We start from the raw sequence: 21,046 nt of genomic DNA, 5'->3' as shown, positions 1-21,046 counted from the left end.
TTTCAGTGGCTGCCCATTGCCCTCAGGGAAATGTCCAAACTTCCGAACAGGTGAAAGGCTCCTTACCAGTGGTCTGTGCTTTCATCTTTAGGTGCTCTTTTATCTTCCCCACCCTACTTATCATTCTGCTTTCCAACCATACACAGAACCCCTTTCAATTCCCTTGAGTAAATCAAGTTCTCTTTTTCAGTCCTCTGCACATGCCATTCCCTCTCCCCAGAATAGTCTTCTCCATACCTTTCTCTGCCCCCTCTCCCAACTTCCTGGTGTTAATTCTCTGCCTATTTTCAGACTTTGATATAGTCACCTGTTCCTCCAGGAAGTTGGGCAAGTTCTTCCATGACCCTAAGCTAGGCCTTCCCATACTTCTCCCATATTTCACCCACCACCGCAGTATCACCCTGTATTGTGATTGTCCGATTCCCTCTATTTGTCCCTTGCTAGATGATAAGCAACTTGGGGGCAGGGAATTTATTTTTAATTTTTCTATGGTGTTTCCAGTGCCAAGCAGCTTTCCTAGCACCTAGTAGGTATCCAAATAAGTGCTACAGAATGAATAAATGAACTAAATAACATTTCTTCAGGAACAGGACAGAAGCCTCTAGCAGTTTCCCCTTCCTGCACCCACTGTTTAGCCACAGGCTGGTTGGTCAGCAGCCTGTGAGAACCCTGAATATCCATCCCAGAGGTTTCTTGACTCAAACCCTCTGCTGGGAGCCAGTCATCCCTTAAAAGGCCACCTTATCGGAAAGTGCCCATGATGGCATTTATGAGCTCTATTTTTATCTATGTTGGAAAAGCCTCAAAGTTAATTCCCAAGCCAAAGACATTAAACTCAGGAATGCGGACAAGCAAGGAAGCATCTCCGTCATGCCTGTGAGTTATAGCTGCCCTGTTTTCAGTGGCAAGGGCCTGGGTTCCTCTCCATCACTGGGCTCTTGTTTTTAAAGACTAGTTGACTCTTTTGATCCCACATTCATTAAAACTAGATCCTGCAGCCCTTAATGTATCCTCTTCCCTAAGACTCTCGTAACTCTGCTGGGGCCTTTGAGCAGAATGCAGAGCATAATGCCAAAAATCATATTTTCACTTGGGGCTTCCCACCTCCACCCCCAAATGGAAGTGAACTGAGGGCCATTGCATGGCTAGCAGCATAAAGGAAGGAGGCAGGGGTGGTCAGAGAGAAGGGCTCCCAATGAGCCTCGCCAGAAAGATAATTGGACAGAAACTACAGAAATGAGGATAGTAACACAGCAGGCCTGGTGAGCACGTCGAGGGCCTGTGCCAGGGAAAGGATTTGCCATCAGAACAGGAGATGGAGAAGGGAAGAGTGTGGAGAAAGGAAAAAGTCAGCAAGGGATGGAAGGCAGGTGGGAGGGAGGAAGAGAGGCAGGAAGCAGCAGGAAGGGACAGGGTCATAGGTAGTGTGTGGGGAAAGAGAAAGGGGAGAAAGGGATCATCTCAGTGGGTGGTTTGGGAAAGATGGTTTAGACAGTCAAGTGGAGGCCCAAGAGAGATGATCAGGCACAACTCCCGGACTGGGAATGAGAGCGGGGTGGATGTTGAAGAGTGCTTTCACTCCCAGATTCAGGGCACTGACTTTAGCACCATCCCCGCTCCTGGGAATTTCAGAAGGATCCGTTTTGTCAAAGCATGGTAGATCCAGCCACACGGGTGGCTTAACTGCCACGGAGTATGGGAGGACTCAAGCCACTGTTGACTCTCCCCTTTCCCTCAGCAAAAGCTTAAGTAAGTCAGGGTCCATGCCCACTCTCTCTGCCTGCTCAGCTGCCTTCCCCAGTAGCAAGGGCATGCGGCCCATGGCCCTATCCCCTACTCCTCTGCTCTGCCATCTACTCTGGGATGGCGACCAGACCTAATGTTGGAGTCTGGTCTGAGTCAACAAGACCTATGGAAGAGACTGCTTCCTGGAAAGCCTTGCTTCAAACCTGCCTGGCCTGGCACTGGGTAGGGAGCACAAGAAATCGTGGAGGATGGAGGTGGCTTCAACTTTCAAGATACCGCGCATAAGAGAGTGAGTCAGGGGGCAGAGCTTTCCACTGTCCAGCCTGAAGAGTGACTCTGACATAGTTTAGGTTACCCCAATACCCTCTCTAATTCAGAAAATCACATTTTCTAGGCCTCACAAGAGATTTCAGTGCCAAGACAGATAATAATATATACAAGGCAAATAATATATACTTTCTAAGCCTCAGATGTCTATTTTCTAGAGCGCAACCTCACTCACTGGAGCAGCACACACAGGGAGTGGCCCATGGAGCAACATAGCAACCTCTCTTGAGAATAAGGACATGATACAATTAGAGGAAATCAGCCCCTGGGAGGCTGGGATGGGAAGTCTAAGTAACTCCCACTTTTCTCTTTCACAGAGGAGCTTTGATCTCTCTTAAGTGCCCTCCCCCAAGGCAGGATGAAAGGTCATTTTGAAGACCGCTGTGGATAAGGGAGAAGAGAAAGCGTTTCATTCTGACCCATACAACTGCTTACTATGCAGTGGGCACTCTAGTGGGTAGGCAGTGGGTGGCAGCAGCTGCCAGACGACTTCCCCCGAGAATGCATCAGTTGGTGCCAAAAGCCTATATAAGCTCTTTCTGATCTCTGTGCCAATGAATACAGGTCCTGGAAGGAAGCCGAGAAGTCCATCTTGCACCCTACATTCTTCACCTCCCCCTCCCCCTCCCCCGCCGATAGGGGGAGGGTTGGCTTGGGAGTCCACCAAGAAAGAAGCTGACGGTTCCTAGACACATTTTCCAGCTACCACACGTCCTAACATGGGAACTTAAATTCACACACACATACGCACTCAGCAATAATCCCATTTCAGGCTTTCTTGTTCCATCTGTCCCATGCCTAAAGCAGTAGCAATAAGAAATCCCATCAGCAAACTATTGTTCCCCATTTGTCTCCTCCCTTCCTCCCTCCCACAATTTTGTTAACGCTTACCATGCGCCAGTCACCACTTGAAGGGCTAAAGATATACAGATTCCATGTTGGGGGAGAAAATACATATAAATATGAATCAGATGGAAAACAATGATAAAAGTATCACAGTAGGGTTTCTGGCAAACTGGTGGCCAGAGACCAAATCTGACCCACTGGCATATTTAGTTTAGCTGGTGAAGAATTTTAAAAATTGGGAGTATTTATAAACAAATCAGGATTTCCACCTTCCCTTGAAATAACAGAGCTAGCAACCTTTGGGAGGAGGTGAAAAGCCACTGCCCGCTTCAGACAGGCACTCTCAGTTCACCGCAGGCACCCTACCATGCCCTGCTGACTTACACTGACTTGCTTCATCCTCAGTGTTCCCTGCAATGATTTGTAGTTTGGGACCCTTAAAATGAAAAGCCATCAAAGGATACAAAAGAGGGAGTGGTCAAGTCTACTTGAGGAAGCCAGGTCAGTTAAGCCTCAAACTAAATCTAAGTATTTTATTTATTTTGAATTTTTATTTTTAAATTTATTTTTATATTTGCTAGTGTATTGCTCCCCCATCCCCTTGGATTATGAGCTGCATAAGAGGAAAGGATCTATTCTAGAAGCCTGCCCAGAACACAGCATAGCACACAGTCCGACTCAATACATATCTGTGAACCATGTGTAATGAACCGAGTCCCTAGAAGCACCAAGTGGAAAAGGGAATTCCAAGCAGAGGGAACTGTTGCACAAAGTATGACAGTTAAGTGGTGTACAGGGAAACTGCAAGTGGTTCATGGTGAATGGGGACGCCTGAAGTGTAAAGTGAGTGGGATGGGTATGGTGGAAGTACCAGGAATTTAAGTAGGGAAGAAAGACTCCAGTGGGATCCTGAAGGGCTTTTTACGCCACCTTGAGAAGGCAACCGTGGAGACTTGGAAGTGACTTAAGGAGTGGTGACAGGCTCAGATTCTTGGTTCACAGAGATAACTCTAGCAAGGTAGTGAGTGGGGAGAAGTGAGCTCTAGAGGGAAGAGAGAAGCAGCATAACCAAACTTCAATACCCACATCCCTTTCCCAGGCCCCGGAAACTAGACTGTGGACCGATTTTAAGAGAATGGTGCCCTCTGCTGACAAAGTCTGGGCTTGCACTTTCCTGGGGCTATGAGGGAAACGAAAATTTTTGGCCCTGAAAAACAAGCACCTGGAAGCCCTATGCATAGAATTGCAGGTGGTGATTTATCTAGTGCCTTACTTTTTCTAGGGAGAGAGGACCCTAGGAGAACATTAGTGATGATAATTAACACCACAAATAGTGTTGCCAAGTAAAATACAGGAAGCCCAGCTAAAGGTGAATTTAGATAAACAGCAAAAAACTGTTTGGTAGAAGTATGTCACAAACATGGTATGGGATATACTCAAAAGGAAAAAAGAAGTGTTTATCTTAAATTCAAATTTAGCTGGGCACCTTGTATTTTTTTCCCCTTTTAAAAATACATTTTTATTTATTTTTTAAATTAGAGAAGTTGTAATAGGTGCCCTGTATTTTTATTTTTTTTAGGTACCGGGGATTGAAACTGGTGCCTCAAATGTGGGAACCCAGTGGTCAACCACGGAGGCACATCGAATTCCCTGAATCGGTTTTCTCATTTGTTTATTCAGGATGCACCTGGAAGCAAAACCAAGATCTCCTATGTAGGAGGTGGGAGCTCAATTGCTTGAGCCACATCCACTGTATTTTTACTCGCTAAACCTGACAAACCTAGATAGAGTGTGCAGACAGGCCAGGAGGAAACTAGAAGTAAAATGAGACAGGTTTGTTTGAATAACTGCAAACTCAATCTCACCCCTCTTATACAAGAAGCCCTAGGATGATGCTTTCTCCCATTCTGCAATGGTGCCCAGTTTTGGGAAATCACATTGAATTAAATGAGTCCCGTGATTACTAGACCCTGTCTATGGATCCCTTATGAGAATCCAAAGATGGCTGTGGAGCATTTTTACAGAAAAATGTACCTACCAGTTTGGCATATGGGTAAGCACTTGTGCCATCATGCTCACATACACACATACACATGTACACGCACACTTGCACTCTTTTACATAAAACTTCAGGGAATTCCCAACCTTCATGTGAGAGTGCCACATTCCCCTCTAGGGCTGTGTCTGAATGTGGCAGTTCTAAGGTCCTGAGTAGGAAAATAGTTTCCGGACAGAAAGTAAACTGAAACGTGGTGCTACTCTCGTACCATGACAACACAGAAGTGGGCAGGAAGAAACACATCACCCTTCTCTTTGGCAAATTCCTTAAACCACTTCCCCCTTCCACCTCTCCCAAAAATGACAGGGAGGCAGGCATATTTGGATAGAAAACCCGCCAGTCTTTGCAGACTTGTGCTTCAGCCCAGTGGAAGGCACTGAATGAAGTCACTCCTTACTCCAAGAACCTTTCTTCCCCCTTCCTACCCTTTCTGCCCATGGTAGGCCAAGTCAGCTGGTTCTCAGTCTACAAACTGTGTCTTAAAACTGGCTTTCAACAATATGTGGCAATGCTCTGGACTGGGCAATCAAAGCCACGCCTGAGCATACTGGGGGTAGAATTGGAGCTAGGGTGTCCTTGGCCACCTTCCAATAGCCTTTATTATAAGCCCCCTGAGCATTTACAGCCTTCTTTCCTCCTGGCCGTGCAGACGGAAGGCAGAAGTGGCCAGAGGCTAGGGAGATGTTATTTGCAAGCTCTCAGGTGGTTTTTTTTTTTTTTTTTTGAGTTATTTTATTTCTCTCCCCCACCCCACGCCCCAGTTGTCTGCTCTCTGTCCATTTGCTGCGTGTTCTTCTTTTTGTCCATTTCTGTTGTTGTCAGCAGCACGGGAATCTGTGTTTCTTTTGGTTGCCTCATCTTGCTTCGTAAACTCTCCATGTGGCACCATTCCTGGGCAGGCTGCACTTTCTTTCGCACTGGGCGGCTCTCCTTACGGAGTTCACTCCTTGCACGTGGGGCTCCCCTTTGTGGGGGGCACCCCTGCATGGCATAGCACTCCTTGCGTGCATCAGCACTGCGCGTGGGCCAGTTCACCACATGGGTCAGGAGGCCTGGAGTTTGAACCGCAGACCTCCCATGTGGTAGACAGACGCCCTATCCATTGGGCCAAGTCCACTTCCCTCAGAATGTTTTGAATTACATGAAATCTCATTGGAGGTTCCATCTTTGTCAGCATGCTTATGTGACATTCCAGCTCCACTGGACTGCCCCCAGACTGGCCAATTTGTATCAAGCAATGAAATGCCCTGCAATATACTATCATAGAGTAATATTTTATGTTGAGCATTTTCTATAATTAAAACTTTATTTCTTATTAAATAGTGGATGTAGTAATAGGATTTCCAACTGTCATTTCTTTGGAAGTAGCTCACTGAGGGTTAAAGAGCTAGCTGAACCCTGATACATGGGAAGCAGTGGCCTCAGTTCCGGCTCCCACCCTCCTGCTGAGTCAGCCAGTGACTTTCAGCTAATGCACTTTGGTGGGTTTCAAGCACCCTATTCCAAAATAAGGGGAGATTTGTTTTTGGCCTAACCTCTGCCCACGGGTGTTCTAAGGACAAAATGTCATACACTAAAGAGCTTTGGGAAAGGAGCTCTGTAAAGATAGATTGCTATTCCTAAAGACAGCTGGTGTTTTCAGTGGGAAGGGCTGAATGATCCTGCAGAAACACAGGACAATTAGTCTGCCAGGGCATCTGGGGAAAATGACCAGTACCACTCATAAAATGTGCAAACTGTTCCACTGCCAACTGGGGCCAGACGGTAGAGGCAATGGGCCTCTTGAGGAGCTTATCCTCCTGCCTGAGGGCACAGGTCCAAGAACTCAAGGAACCTCAGTTCTAGCTCATCTTTCAGGGACCTGCTGTGGATCACCTAACCTTCCCTATTTGGTTTTTCCATCTCTAAAAGGTACAGATCAATTTGCTCAGGTCTCTTTATACAAAAGTGTTACAGGGACATGAGAAAACACAATTCATTCCTTAACGCCCTACTTGATAGATTATCCAATTAATGGTTAATTCCTGACACTTTAATCCTTTACCTTTTAAAAAAAAGTTTTTTTAGTTATCCACAACCCCCCCTTTCCCCGTCCCCCAGCACCTCATTGTTTGCACTTGCTGTCTTGTCTGCTCTGTGTGTCTGTTCTTCGTGTGCTTTGTCTGCTTGTCTTCTTTTTAGGAGGCCCTGAGAACTGAACCTGGGACCTCCCATGTGGTAAGCGTGTGCCCAACTGCTTGAGCCACATCCACTTCCCACTTCAATCTTTTAAAAACCAATATATACTTTTTATTTCTTTGAACGTTTAATCCAATTTAGGTTTCCCTCTAGTTGTGCTCAAATTGTGGGTCACTGCCCTTTTCCTAGGTTGACAGGTGTGCAGGAAATGTAAAACCACTTTACCATGAGCTGGAGCATGAACAATGGAGGTGGACCTAACGCTTTGACAAAAATAGACCTAAGTATAACATATCCCAACTCAAAAGGGTTTAGGGAAATTTGTGCACTGGTTTCCTCCCTTTTATACATAGCTGAGAATTAACTGCAGATGACAGGCCTTTGATCTTTAGAAAGCTGCGGCTCAGGCCGCCCAGTGTTAGCTGATCAAAAATACTTCTGTTTGAACTTTCTGGTGTTTCACATTTATCAGCTCTATTATAACCCAACAATGTTACTGACTTTAATCAAATTTGGCACTCTTAGTTCCTGTGATCCTACAGATAAATATGCCACCTTGAACAAACTGGCAGCTTATAAAGCATCTTCAAACTGAGTTGGATGACATCTCATTTTAGAGGTACTCACCTGCCCCCGTGTTCTCACTTGAAATTGACCCAGAAGACAGGAGCATGGGCTGAAAAGGAGAGCCGTGAGGCAGTTTAAAAACCCATCTTCCAGGGAAGTGAACTTGGCCCAATGGATAGGGCGTCCGCCTACCACATGGGAGGTCCGCGGTTCAAACCCCGGGCCTCCTTGACCCGTATAGAGCTGGCCCATGCGCAGTGCTGATGCGCACAGGAGCGGAATGCCCTGCCACGCAGGGGTGTCCCCCGCGTAGGGGAGCTCCACGCGCAAGGAGTGCGCCTCGTAAGGAGAGCCGCCCAGCGTGAAAGAAAATGCAGCCTTCCCAAGAATTAAAGCCGCACACACGGAGAGTTGATGCAACAAAAAGAAACACATATTCCCGGTGCCACTGATAAGGACAGAAGCAGTCACAGAAGAACACACAGCAAATGGACACAGAGAGCAGACAACCAGGAGGGGGGAAGGGGAGAGAAATAAAACAAACAAACAAAAAACCCATCTTCCAGGGAAGTGGATGTGGCTCAACTGACGGAGCGTCCGCTGACCATATGGAGGGTCCAGGGTTCCATACCCAGGGCCTCCTGACCTGTACAGTGTTGCCACATGCAAGGAGTGCTGTGTCATGCTGGGGAGCCCCCACGTAGGGGTGCCCCATGCGCAAGGAGTACGCCCCGCAAGGAGAGCCACCCTGCATGAAAAAAAACACAGCCTGCCCAGGAGTAGCACCACACATGGAGAGATGACACAGCAAGATGATGCAATAAAAAAGACATGAAGTTTCCTGGTGCTACCGGACAATACTTGTGGATGCAGAAGAACACATAGCGAATGGACACAGAGAGCAGACAATGGGGAGAAGGGGAGAAAAATAAATAAATAAATAAATAAATAAATCTTAAACAAACAAAAAATCCATCTGGCGGCGGACTTGGCCCAGTGGTTAGGGCATCTGTCTACCACATGGGAGGTCCGTGGTTCAAACCCCGGGTCTCCTTGACCCATGTGCAGCTGGCCCACGCGCAGTGCTGATGCGTGCAAGGAGTGCCCTGCCATGCAGGGGTGTCCCCCGCGTAGGGGAGCCCCAAGCGCAAGGAGTGCGCGTAAGGAGAGCCACCCAGCACGTGCTGCCTGCCCAGGAATGGTGCCGCACACACAGAGAACTGACACAACAAGATGATGCAACCAAAAGAAACACAGATTTCCGTGCCACTGATGGACAACAGAAGAAGACAAAGATGATGCAGCAAACAGAAACAGAAAACAGACAACCGGGGCAGGGGGGAAGGAGAGAGAAATAAATAAATCAATCTTAAAAAAAAAAAAAATCCATCTTCCACTTGGCAGTGGAGCCAAAGCATCATATCTTCCTTTCATTTTTCCACACTCTCTTCAGCCTAAACTTTGCCTTGCCTGGACATCTTCCCTTGTTGTTTCAGCATTTTTTTAAGGTGGTACCAGAGACTGAACCCAGGACCGTATATGGAAAGCAGGTGCTCAACCACTGAGCTACATCTCCCCAATGAGCTGTTTTTTTTGTTAGTTTTTAGGAAGTACCAGGAATTGAACCCAGGACCTCATACATGAGAAGCAGGCACTCATCCACTTGAGCTATATCTGCTCCCCTGTGCCTGTATTTTTGAGATGCAATGGTTTTTTAACCTATCTCCCTACTAGACTTTGAATCTCCCAGAGGGCAAATACTAGTTGTACTCAAGTTTGATTTCCAGCATGTTCATTACGTGTGGTACACAGAAAAAAATGTTAGAGGAACAAACAGGCAACCAAACGAATATACCAGAACTGGGCTCCTAGCCCACCATTGGTAGGAAATCCTTTCTATACAAGCTGTTTCCCTATTGGGTGAGAGCTATGCTGAGATGTCGAAAATCTTCCTTGCTCTTTGTGACTAGTATGAATTTTGAGATAACCAACTGGCAAGGACAGGGGATGAGGAAGGAGTGTAAGGGGTCAGTTTGCTGGCTGAGGAAAATGTCTCTGGTCAGAACAGGCCTGGATAAAAACTACTTAATACTGGTAATGTATGCTAACCACTAACTAATCTACACAAGATAGTCTGGAAGAACTCAGTCACAGTAGGGAAAGCAGCTAATTGATGTAACCTTCAGGATGGAAAAAACAGACAGGAAAGGAAGGAAATTCGACCAGATGTACTTAAAATCTCATCTTTCAAGGAGAAGTTCAAAATGAGAGGGGAACTTTGGGGGCAGAGCTGTAGTGACATGCAACCCCCTAAAGAGCAAGATGAGTACAAATGGAGCGGGGCTTGAAAGGCTATGTAGGGGGTGGTGAGGCAGCTGCTCAGGAAGGAGGCTGGGCTCCCATCTGGAGAGCCAAGGGGCTGGGACTGCTGAACAGATGGAGTGAAAGTTGCAGCTGGTGGAAATGCACTTTCATGTGTAAAGTTTGGTCCTTGGAGGATTGCGATCTCCAACTCTGAAGGCAACAGTGGGCGGGTGGCTCTGTTCCACGCCCCGCCTTTTCCCCCCATTGCCACCCAGAAAACTCAAAGAGGCTCTGTGCCAAGACTCAGCTACCACGTCTTCCGCCAGTATCTCTTTCAATAGGCAGAAGCTGGCAGAATGACACCTTGGCATTGCCAGGATGGCAGAGGGCTACAATGCTTTAGCAGTTAAAGGAGGGAAAGGGATAGGAAGGATTAATCCAGACTCCCCAGGAAGGGAGCAGGTGGACTGAGAACAGATGGAGAGACAGAAGAATGGAATCAGGAGAAGTACATCCATAGACCTTTCAGAGCTTTTCACAATACACACATTGGGTCTCCACTCTGATCCTGGTCTAGCTTTGGCTGAAGGAGAGTCAGTGGGCAGTGAGAAAATGTGAAAGCACAGCAGACTCTGAGGCTCTGGGGTCATTTTAAGCCCAACCTCAAGAGAATTTCTTGAGAGAACATACCTTCAGCTTTTCATGAGTATTTGTTCATCAGAGCTTTAAAAGAGATAAAGTGATTTTTATATTCTCTGGCCCTAACAGAGAGCCACCTGTCCTGGAGTATTTAGGACCTCACCTATTGGGACAGAGGGTGCTGGTGCTAACTGTACAATCTACTGAAGTTCCTTCCTCTAATGCCCAGGCTCTTGGCAAACCATGCACCCAACCACATTAACTACACCCAAGAGAAAAGCAGCTTGGGTTAAGTGGGCATCAAATAGTGCCTTTCTCTTCTCTCTTTATTTGAGCTAGACTGTGCTCCAAATCATCAAGAACAGAAACTGCCAACTCTGTCTTGTTAAAACCAGGTGCTTTTTTAAGAATATGTGATTTTACTTCTTTTGTTGTTGCTGTTTTGCTTTTTTAAAAAAGATTGGAACCAAGTCCTCTGTCCCTACCGAGTCCATTTTTGCAAGAGATGCCACTGTTTGAGATAATAAGTTAAATATTCTTGGTGTAGAGGTAGTCTCTCTTCCTAGTGGGATGTCTTCTTGGCACCTTTCCCAAACTTGGCATCGAGACCGAGACCTATAAAAGAGGAAATAATAGGTTTAGCTTTTTAGGGAGAAATGAAACCTACAAATGACTGGAGGTGGTGTGGTAGGAGGTAGGGTCAGCAATGGTATTTCAAAATTGGGGTTTTAAATAACATTAAGTTCAGAACGCTTGTTTTATATAACTTTCCCTGAGGAAATAGAACAGCATCAGATAAAAATAAAATCACCAACATACTAGTAATTACACACACACACATACACACATAAAACAGTAAGACTGAAACTTAAGAATCAAAAATTCTAGGCTACTTCTCTCAGCTCATCCATAGTAGCATCAGTTGGTAAGGAATGGGCATAATGATTCTATTATGCTCAGTGTCTAGGGAAATCCAAGTCACTGGGAGGAAATACCCTGAAATGAAATGCTCTTTAGGAAAGCTGGATTAGAAGTATTACTTCCTTTTTGCTGTTAGAAGGTTTTCCTATAACTATATTTATTTCACACAAGTATAAATTTTAGAGAACAAATATACTGCTCTGAGACCATCTCTCTTTGTGGCCTGGAGAGATACCGGCTGTCTGGAAGGCACTTACCCAGGAACACAAGCACAGTGCCCACCCACTGCATGGGGCTGATGGGGTTGGCAAAGAGGATCACAGAGGCCAAAATGGTGAAGAACTTCCGAGTCGTGGTGATGATTGAACAGGTCAAGGGGCCAAAATACACAACTGTCATGAAGATGAAGCTCTAGAAAGAAAGGTGAGGTCAGGCTGGTCCTTAGGCATCTCTGAGATCTGAAGTCTATAATAGAGCCTCAGGGTTAATCTTGCCATGCCTCCACTCCCATCCAGGAAACCAGCTACCACAGAGAGGAAGCCAAGCTGTCCCCTCTGAAGGCACTCACCTGACCCAGGGCACTGGTCAGGCCGAAGAGCAGGATGTTATAGATGATGGCAGGGTATCTCTCAGCAAAGCTCAAGAACTCCCAGAGCTCTCCAGTGAACAGGATTCCTCCAAGAAGAAATGGCAAAAGATGAATGGCACATCTTGTGTGCCCATTCTTGCACACATCCTTGCACATGGCCCACTAAAATCACTCTGAAGGAGGGTGGTGTGTGGCAAGTGTATGAAGTGAGTTTGTATTATCCCATAATGCAACCTTCTCCTGTTTTTTTTCTGATTAGAGAAACTGAAGACTCTCAATTTTGTGGGAAAGGATCAGAAGTTACTGAGTTACTTCTGCCAAAGTGATTTAAAGTGATTTCATGCAGAGATCCTCAGATGCTGTAAAGAAACTGATCTACAAATTCTTAGATCAAGGCAGCCCTAGCAATGGTCACTTCCAGCCATGAGCAGCTTCCTCCAGTTACCTCAATTTGTATACAAAAATACTTTCCACATGTGCCAAGATTTGAAAATGCTGGGATACACTGATTTAAATCTTGGCCCAGTGGTTAGGGCATCCGTCTGCCACATGGGAGGTCCGCGGTTCAAACCCCAGGCCTCCTTGACCCATGTGGAGCTGGCCCATGCACAGTGCTGAAGTGTACAGGGAGTGCCCTGCCACGTAGGGGAGCCCCACGCGCAAGGAGTGCGCCCCATAAGGAGAGCCACCCAGTGCGAAAGAAAGTGCAGCCTGCCCAGCAATGGTGCCGCATACACGGAGAGGTGACACAACAAAAAGAAACACAGATTCCCGTGCCGCTGACAACAACAGAAGCAGACAAAGAATATGCAGCAAATAGACACAGAGAACAGACAACTGGGGTGGGGGAAGGGGAGAGAAATAAGTAAATTAATAAATCTTTAAAAAAAATAAAATAAAATATAAGCAAAAGCATTCCTCTTTGAACAGACTTAAGTCTGTTTCCAGTAAGTACCAAAACCAATGTCTCATCTCCCTCAAAGGAGGATAAGTTCTTGAGGAGCCCTGTGTTTTACTACTGTGTGCCTCCCGTGATACCTGGTATATTTAGTCAAATTCTACCCCTCTGATTGTGCTGATAACAAGAAGTAGATGCTGCTGGTGAAGGTTTCTATAGGTTTGAGGGAAAAGGGCATCTTAGAATCAAGTCCAACTTTGCTCTTGAACTACGCAAAGTTGCCAACTGACAGCTGAGCTGGGGACCAACTAGGTGAGGCCCTCTGGTGACAAATGTGTAGAAAGGCAGAATTACTTCTTACCGGCTCCCAGCAGCAACGTTGACCAAAGGTTGATATTCAACATCATGTGGTTGGAGCCTGTTTGGTAATGAGCCCGCATGTGGTCCTGGGAAACACCTGTCAGTCCATCCAGGGTCAGAGACAATAGCTGGGAAAGAAAGGGTGCAGCCTGCTGTGAGAAGACCCCGTCCCTATCCCAGGACAGGATTTTAACTTTCAGGCTTCTCAAAAAGCCACTGCCTTACTCAGCTTAAGATTTTGCCATTTGAGGAGGTGGGAAGACCATGTTACACCACAGTGTCATAACTCAGTCAGTGTGGAGCAGGAAGTCTACCACCTCCCAACACAATGCCGGGGAGCCTGGTGTGTGGGAGCCTAGTGTGTAGGGGCCTTAAACAGGCTGTGGTGAGTCTCACACATTCCCTGTTAAAGCTACAGAGGGGAAATCTAGGTCCAGCAGGTTAGCCTCCTGGCTTGGAGTGTAGTGCTCCAGACCCAGGACTCTGCGATCTGACTGAGATGAGTAGAATCCTGACTTTCTCACTTAATAGCCACGTGACCACAGCAGGTAACTTAACCTCTCTGTGCATCAGTTTCTTCATCTAGAACATGGAGATAATACTATCTATGTTATGAGATTATTGCTATAAAAGCTAACCAATTAATAAATGAAGCACTTGGAACAGAGCCTAATACAGAGTAATACATAAATACTGTTGTATTAATCTTTAACTACAGTTTCCTAGTTTCTCAGAAAGCCACAGTGGGAGACATACTACTGCTTCCCTCTTTGCTCTCAGGTCTGTGTCCTCACACCAGCGTTCAGACTTGGGTCTCAGGCATTACTTCTCCAGAAGGAAAGCTGTAGTGAACTGTTTCAGACTTTCCACTATGGCCTTAGCAAAGCCAAGGGCCCTGCAGCAACAAAGATCAGAAATGAGGAGCAAGGAGCCATAACTTCTCTCAAGACATATAACTGGTCTTCTGCCTGACCAGGTGGAATGTCCCTCACTTAAACTTGCTGGAAAAGGCTGTCTTCCCCACCAGGATCACATACCAGGAGCAGCTCTCCATAGCCAACTGTGTGTTCTTCCATTCCAACCACTTTCTTGGGTTTGTACATGAAAAGAGCAACTCCAGCCACAATAAGTAACACGCACAGGTACTTGGCCAGTGGGTACTTTTTCTTCAAAAGAGTTACCCCAAGGAGCATGACTACAGGGAAGAAACAGTGGAAGATTCAGACACCTATAGCTGACTATCCATTGTAACACCTTCCTCCGTCACAGGAGAAAAGAATGTCTGAGAAGGGAAACATACAAAGGACAAGAAGAAGGGACTAGGCTGGAAACTAAGTAGAGATGACTGAGCTATAGGGTTGACCGAAGAGTATAAGGCAGGAAAAAGGTACAGAACAAAGGTGAAAGGTCTAGGAAGTAACAGGGAAGATGGGGGAAAGTGGGGAGGAATGAGAGGTTGAGACACTGAAATAACTGACCACATGAAGTAGACTAGGTCAGCCTCCAATTCCTTTTAGGGATTACCAACTTCTGCACACCCACCACCACAGGAAGTAATACATATGACAGGATAGTCAAGAGGAAGGGATGAGAGAAAGTCCCTGGAGATAGTTATGATGGAATGGTAAAGCCCAGGGGGACACAGAGTTCTAGTCCACAAGAAGAGAACTTACTACAGCAAGAGTGAAGGTGGAAGATGGAAACCATCTTCTTCTGCTTACCTGGGATTGGCTTGCAGGATTTACCAAGGACCTGAAATTAAATTCAGCAAATAATTTCTGAGTATCTGTGTCATGCTAGTACTGTAGGAGGTGCTGGGGATGAGTAAGTGTGGGGCTTGCATTAGGGACCTCAGCTTCAGATCGTAGTCCTATCACAGCCTGATCTACTACCACTAAAACCCCAGCTCTACGGTTCTGCATGCTCTGAATATCTCACACTTCTTCCCGGGCTGCTTCCTTTTTATGTAAGTCACAGACCTGAAGGAAGACACTTAGTCCTTTTCAAATAACTTCTGCGCCAACCCCCATTCCATCCTGGGGTTTCACCTGAGTTGGGTAGTTGACAAACTGCAGTGCTGAGTTGCTGGAGACCATGGCACCCAGATAGGAGATAGAACAAGCAGCATAGAGCCAGCTCCGGGTACGATCCACCCTGGCAGTGTCAAAAAACTGGATCACTGGGAGAAGAAAAAAAAAACAAAAACAGAAACAAAAGAAACCTGGTGGGGCTAGGATGGACCCCAGAGCAAAAACTGAAGCCACATGAAATTAATTTGCTTGTCAAATAAGAAGTGAAACTCCCAGAGAGTACAAGCTCTGTTTGTACTCTTAGACTGGAAAATCAGTGAGGATTGTAAGTCCCACCTAAACATAACACAAGACTGCCTGCAGGGCACTCATTCAGTCCAAGGGACTAATTACCCCTGCTTTTCATCCCCAGAGAATGAAGAGAAAAAGCTCAAAATGTGCTTGAAGCTGATACATAAAGGAAAGTTAAAATAAAAAAAAAAGATTTTCTTGTGAAGAAATCTCAATAGGAATGTGAAACAGAGAGGACCTATTTTTGGCACATTTCTGACTCAAAAGTTGGTTTAATTTAAGGAGTTAAATGCGAGAGGTTAAAAGGAGAGGCTGTGAGAGCAGTAGGTATGCACACTAGAGAGGGTGGGGGCAATGGGAGTTAAATTCCAAGGTTGAATCACCATCCCTGCCTAAGTACTAACTAGAAGAGGTGAGGGAACAGAGGACACAATAGACTACTACCTAGGTACTCACAGATCTTGGCAAACACAGCATTGATCACACATTGGATGAAGACCAAAGTTAAGGCAAAGGTGAACGTCTCCTGCTTGGCTCCCTCCCCATATTTTCCTCTTGTTCTAAGAAAAAAATGCACCAGAGAGAAGGAGGAGTTAGTGTATTTACTTCACTTTCATCTATTATGTCCCAAGAGACTAAAAGTTTTGAGCTTATCTTGCCTTTCTGGATGTTGGGAGAATTTGGTAAGGATTATTCCCCCCATTTACTAAAGGGGCTGATTTTACTGGGTCTAGAAATTAGGACATTTCAGTCGCCTAGCCTGTTGCCTAGGAATAAGAATATCCGTGAAGGATGGAACTAGAGAGAGAGAGAAAGACAGAGAGAGAGAAAGAGAGAGAGAAAGGATAATTAGATAGTGAAGCCAAATACCCCAGGCAAGAAAAGAGATTTACGCTAAGACAGCAAGGCCGAGGGCCAAAAAATTAGCTATCTGCAGGCCATTGGGAATTTCAATGAGGAGCCGTCCCAGATCAGGGAAGATTGTTTGGGTATAAAAATCTCAGCCTGTAAAATTCAGGTCCTTAAAACCAACAGGGAAAAAAGAAGCTAAGGTAAGAGAAAGAACCAGGACCCGAGAACCCAGAAACCAACTCTCGGGTTTTGGAATTCTGGTGAGGCTCAGCCGCGGGAGAGGCGGGCTTGAAGATGAGGAATGCCCACGGTCTGGGGCTGGAGGCCCGCAAACGGAGCCAAGGCTGGGAGAGGGAGCGTGGTGGTCGTGAGGGCTCTGCGTCCCGGCCCCGGGGATCTGCTTACATCTTTTCCTGCAGGATCCCATAGTAGAAATAGCAGACAAAGACGCCCAGGAAGCAGAGCGGCAGGCGCAGCCGGTCGGGCACGAGGGAGCTGCTAGCGGCCATGAGACGCCCGGACGAACCGACCGGAGCCCCGCTCACAGCCGGCAGCTGCTGCGGCGACAGCTCCAGTCGGACATCGCCGACCGGCGGCAGGGGCCTCATAGGAGCTGCATGCGACCGCCGCTCCACAGGGCCCAGCAGCCACCTCTAGAACTGCCTGCTCAGGCCCGTCGAAGGGAAAACTCCTCCGAACATATCAACTTCTTCCAAGGAAGGAAGACCCGCCCCGGAACCTTGGCTTCATATCTTCTGGTGGCCAGTGGAGCAAGCAGCCTTGAGGTTAATGCCTTGTCATCGAAGTGTCCCTATCAGGCATCTCTGAGGACACTTGCGACCCGGAGCCCGTAGGGGAGGCCTAGTAGTTAGCCGGGCATAGAGTGATGACGTATACGGATGTGGATGTAGCCAATTGGCTCCACAGTGCGAGGACAGCCAGGTGGGCGGGGAAAAGGTGAGATCGGCAGAGCAAATCAAAGTCTTTTTCCCAGTTGCCGGTGAGGCTTTTACTGGGTCCTAACGCCAAGAAACTCTTAATGGAGCCTCAGCGCCCTCTAGCGCCGCCCAGCGTCAGCGACTCTACTCCCTCAACTTTACCCACAAGGTTATTCAAGGCCTGGCTTTAAAAGAGCAGACTCTCCGGCTGCCCGCCCAATGCTAGGCTTGCAAGAGGGAGAGTTTCATACTGTACGGCCCTGCTAGATCAGGACTCTCGTCCCACCTCTGTAGCGTAAAGGCAGGGTAACCGACGCGTGTCACCTAAATTCTGAGCCACGGTTTCCCCAGTCTGTAACCTAGGAATAATTAGTAATAGCCACCTTGTCTGCCTCTTGACTATTCTGATAGGATGAGCCAAGGTTTGTGAAAATGTTTTATGAAGTGTCTAGTGTGCTGTGCAAGTTTAAGATACTACTCATCATTACTCTTTCTCAACTCTGATTTTATTTCCTCAACTCTTGGAGATGGAAATGTAAACTTACTGAAGTGAATTTTTTCCAAACCCTTATAACTCACCAACAATGGAGCAAAAGGCCAGGCACTGCCAGATTCTTTCCCAATAATGAGCTCCTTGTTAGACTGGTCATCCATCCAAGTGTTAGGCTTCCACCTGCCTCCAGAGCTAGGGCACAATTGACCCCATGTCCTTTCACTACCATCCCCATGTCCTTTCCCCTTAACAACTGGCCCAGATCTCAAGCTGCCTGTTAGACCCGGCTGCTAAATGAGTAGCAGCTCCTTCTCCTCTTCTGGCAGCCTGCTCCTTTGGCACAGCCTCAGGCATAGGAAGGAAACGCAGGGCAGCACCACACCCACAGCTCCAGGCGTGACTCAGTAAGGCTTTGGGGGCAGGCCAGACATCTCTCAGGGGGAGAGTAAGAGATGGTAGACAAATGGACAGTGTGTTGTTAGCACTACATTGTGAATGTAATTAACACCTCTGAAGTGTATACTTCAAAGTGGTTAAAATGGAAACTGGTATAAATATTACCATAATTTTAAAAAGAGAGCAGTTAAGATCTGTCCCCACCCTAGTGTCTCCTTTATATTAGTGAGGGAAGGGGAATGGCCACTTTGCTATCTTGCCCAGTGATTTAAGCCACTGAGTCATCTCGAATCCAGGGTATTGAGCAGCAGCAGGGGCAAAAGGAGAAGTAACCTAGCCAGGAATGGGGAGACCTGGCTTCCAAGCCCAGCTCTGCCTGTTACCAGCTGGGAACTTGAAAACAATGCACTTGAGCGCTAGTTAAGTTTCCTCATCTGAAACTAATGGGAATAAAGGAATAAATATTATGGGCAAGCAGGAGAGTACTGTGGTTAAAAGCTTGAACACTGGATTCAAATGATCTACTTTCCACTTCCAGCTCCCCATGTTGTATCTACATCTCTTAGGGAAATTTATTCAATCTTTCTCTAAGTATCCTTCCCTCATTAGAACAGTAGGATTTAGCACATTTCTCTCATTGGGTTGTTGTGATATTTTAATGACATTTTATGTAAAGCATTTGACACAGTATCTGGTACTTACCAAGAAAATGAATGGTAGTAAGAATAACCTGGTTTAGGAGTTGGTAGAGAGGTCTTATGAGATAGATCCATGTGAAAGAACTTACGGAATACTATGCAGTTGTAGTTATTATGACTACCCTTGAGGTCAATTTTTTACCCATACAATGGGGATGATGTGTCTTTGTGAAAATGCTTTATAAATTCCAAAGCACTATCAGAATGTTAGAATATTTATTCCCATTCTCTCCAGAAGCCTAAGAGCTCTTTACAGCTAGGCATGGTAAACCTGAAGTTGCAAAAGGACAAGTTTCTTTCTACCCTCCAACACTTCACAATTTGTTGTAGGTACTCATGGAAATGTAAGAGAGGAAAAATACCCAAAAGGAGCTAAAGCTTCCCCAAAACTGTGCCAAGAGAGTCAAGCTGAAGGTCATTCTCTGGTCCTGTTCCCTATATTGGAGCAATGAGCATCTATAATACCAAACTGTCTCCCCTTGGTCCCAATCATTTTCTCCCTGAAATCTACTTGTGGTAGGAAGCTTTTCCAGACTCACCCAACAATGAACAACTTCCCCACTGATTCCTTCACCCCACCTCCAAGAGACACCATGCTCTTCATTCTGGACACCTTTTTATGGATCTACTGTTTATATATCCATGTAAAGAGTCCAAGCCTGGAGGTCTGAGGCCAGGGACTCTATATCCACCCATACAACACCCAGATCCACATAATCGTGTGTTAAGAAAAGACTCCTTCCCTTGACAGGATTTATCAGTACAATATCCTCAATCTTCACCTCCCATTCCCGGAAAAAAAAAAAAAAAAATTAACAGAACCTCAAGCTGCTGCGAATACTTATTTATTTATTTGGTCTATTAACACCAAGATCTGCAAAAAACAACCTCTAAACACAGAATAAGAAAACTTGAACATTAACATTCTTCTTCAACTTTTATGTAAGCTCTGCAGTACGGAAAATATACAAACTTCAAACAGCTGCAAAAATAGTGTCTTTGGGTGAAAATAGAGTTTCTACATCAATACAAGAAAAATAGGCATTTTTCTAATCCAACCCGGATATGGGCAGGTGGAGAGTATAGTTGCCACTTGCCACCCAGAGGAATGCCAGCTCTTCCTCTCCCCCACTACCCACCTGGGGCTTGGACAGACCGGGTTGCTACTTAAGACAATCTTTAGTCAGGGTAAAAGTGAGATGAAAATGCTCCCTCCTCTGCCAGCAGCTGAATTGGTCGAGTGTTATGGCCCTATAGGGCTGCTTTGGTCAGCTCCTCTAATGAGAGGGCGGCATAGGGAGGGGGCTGAGAGGACAGGGCATCTATCTTCTGGTCTCCTCTTCTGTGTGTGTGGAGGAGGAGGAGAGGGAAGGCAAGCCACGGCATTCCATCTCCTTCGATCATGGCCAGCTTGCTCTATGACAAGGACAAGGGCCTCATATATAGTCCTTTGGTCTCACACCTAAGGGTGTGGGACCCAAGCCCCTACTGGGTAAGTTTTCCACCAAATGAGGGAGGCAGCAGGAACACAAGTGTGAGTTGTGAGCTGCCTAGCCACTAGTGGAGAAGGCAGGTCCCCTCACGTTAGGAGGGGCTGGTATCCATCAGAAAGAGGACCTGGGATTTTGACACAGAAATGAAAGTGCTCGAAGGCCGAGAGGAAAAGGCCCCTCCATCCTCCATCTCAGAGGGGCTAGGAAGGGGCCTGCCACCAAGGCACTGGTATCCACGGTAAAGTAGTAGGGCTAGGGGCCCTCAGACCACCAGGGAGCTCTGGAACAGCACAGGCTCTTCTGATGGTGGGGTGCGCTGCCATGGCTCGAATGGCAGTGGGGAGGCCTTGGAAGCCTCTGGATCCTTCCGAGGCAGTGGCCTGGGGCTGGAGGGGGGAAGGGGAGACCCTGGAGTTGAAGG

The 21,046-nt window shown here is 46.6% G+C and overlaps 1 protein-coding gene across 2 annotated transcripts in view; it reads right to left on the bottom strand.

The window, feature by feature from the left end:
- Window positions 1-10,950: 10,950 nt before the first annotated feature.
- The window catches only part of LOC101428912 (protein FAM117A), a 57,120-nt gene continuing 47,024 nt past the window's right edge, over window positions 10,951-21,046 (bottom strand). The window contains exons 8-15 of one of the 2 annotated variants that reach the window (XM_071210611.1): window positions 16,200-16,315; window positions 15,483-15,613; window positions 15,156-15,186; window positions 14,472-14,629; window positions 13,436-13,562; window positions 12,156-12,262; window positions 11,845-11,998; window positions 10,951-11,281 (exon numbers count right to left, since the gene is read on the bottom strand). In XM_071210611.1, the coding sequence (XP_071066712.1) occupies window positions 11,229-11,281; window positions 11,845-11,998; window positions 12,156-12,262; window positions 13,436-13,562; window positions 14,472-14,629; window positions 15,156-15,186; window positions 15,483-15,613; window positions 16,200-16,315 (877 nt within the window). In that variant the 3' untranslated portion in view covers window positions 10,951-11,228. The remainder of the gene's footprint in view (window positions 11,282-11,844; window positions 11,999-12,155; window positions 12,263-13,435; window positions 13,563-14,471; window positions 14,630-15,155; window positions 15,187-15,482; window positions 15,614-16,199; window positions 16,316-21,046) is intronic. The other variant, XM_058284018.1, reaches the window with a different exon arrangement.

Source organism: Dasypus novemcinctus, chromosome 21, assembly GCF_030445035.2.
Source record: "Dasypus novemcinctus isolate mDasNov1 chromosome 21, mDasNov1.1.hap2, whole genome shotgun sequence".
NCBI classification, from domain to species: Eukaryota; Metazoa; Chordata; class Mammalia; order Cingulata; family Dasypodidae; genus Dasypus; species Dasypus novemcinctus.
This window is presented reverse-complemented; position numbering and strand designations above follow the sequence as displayed.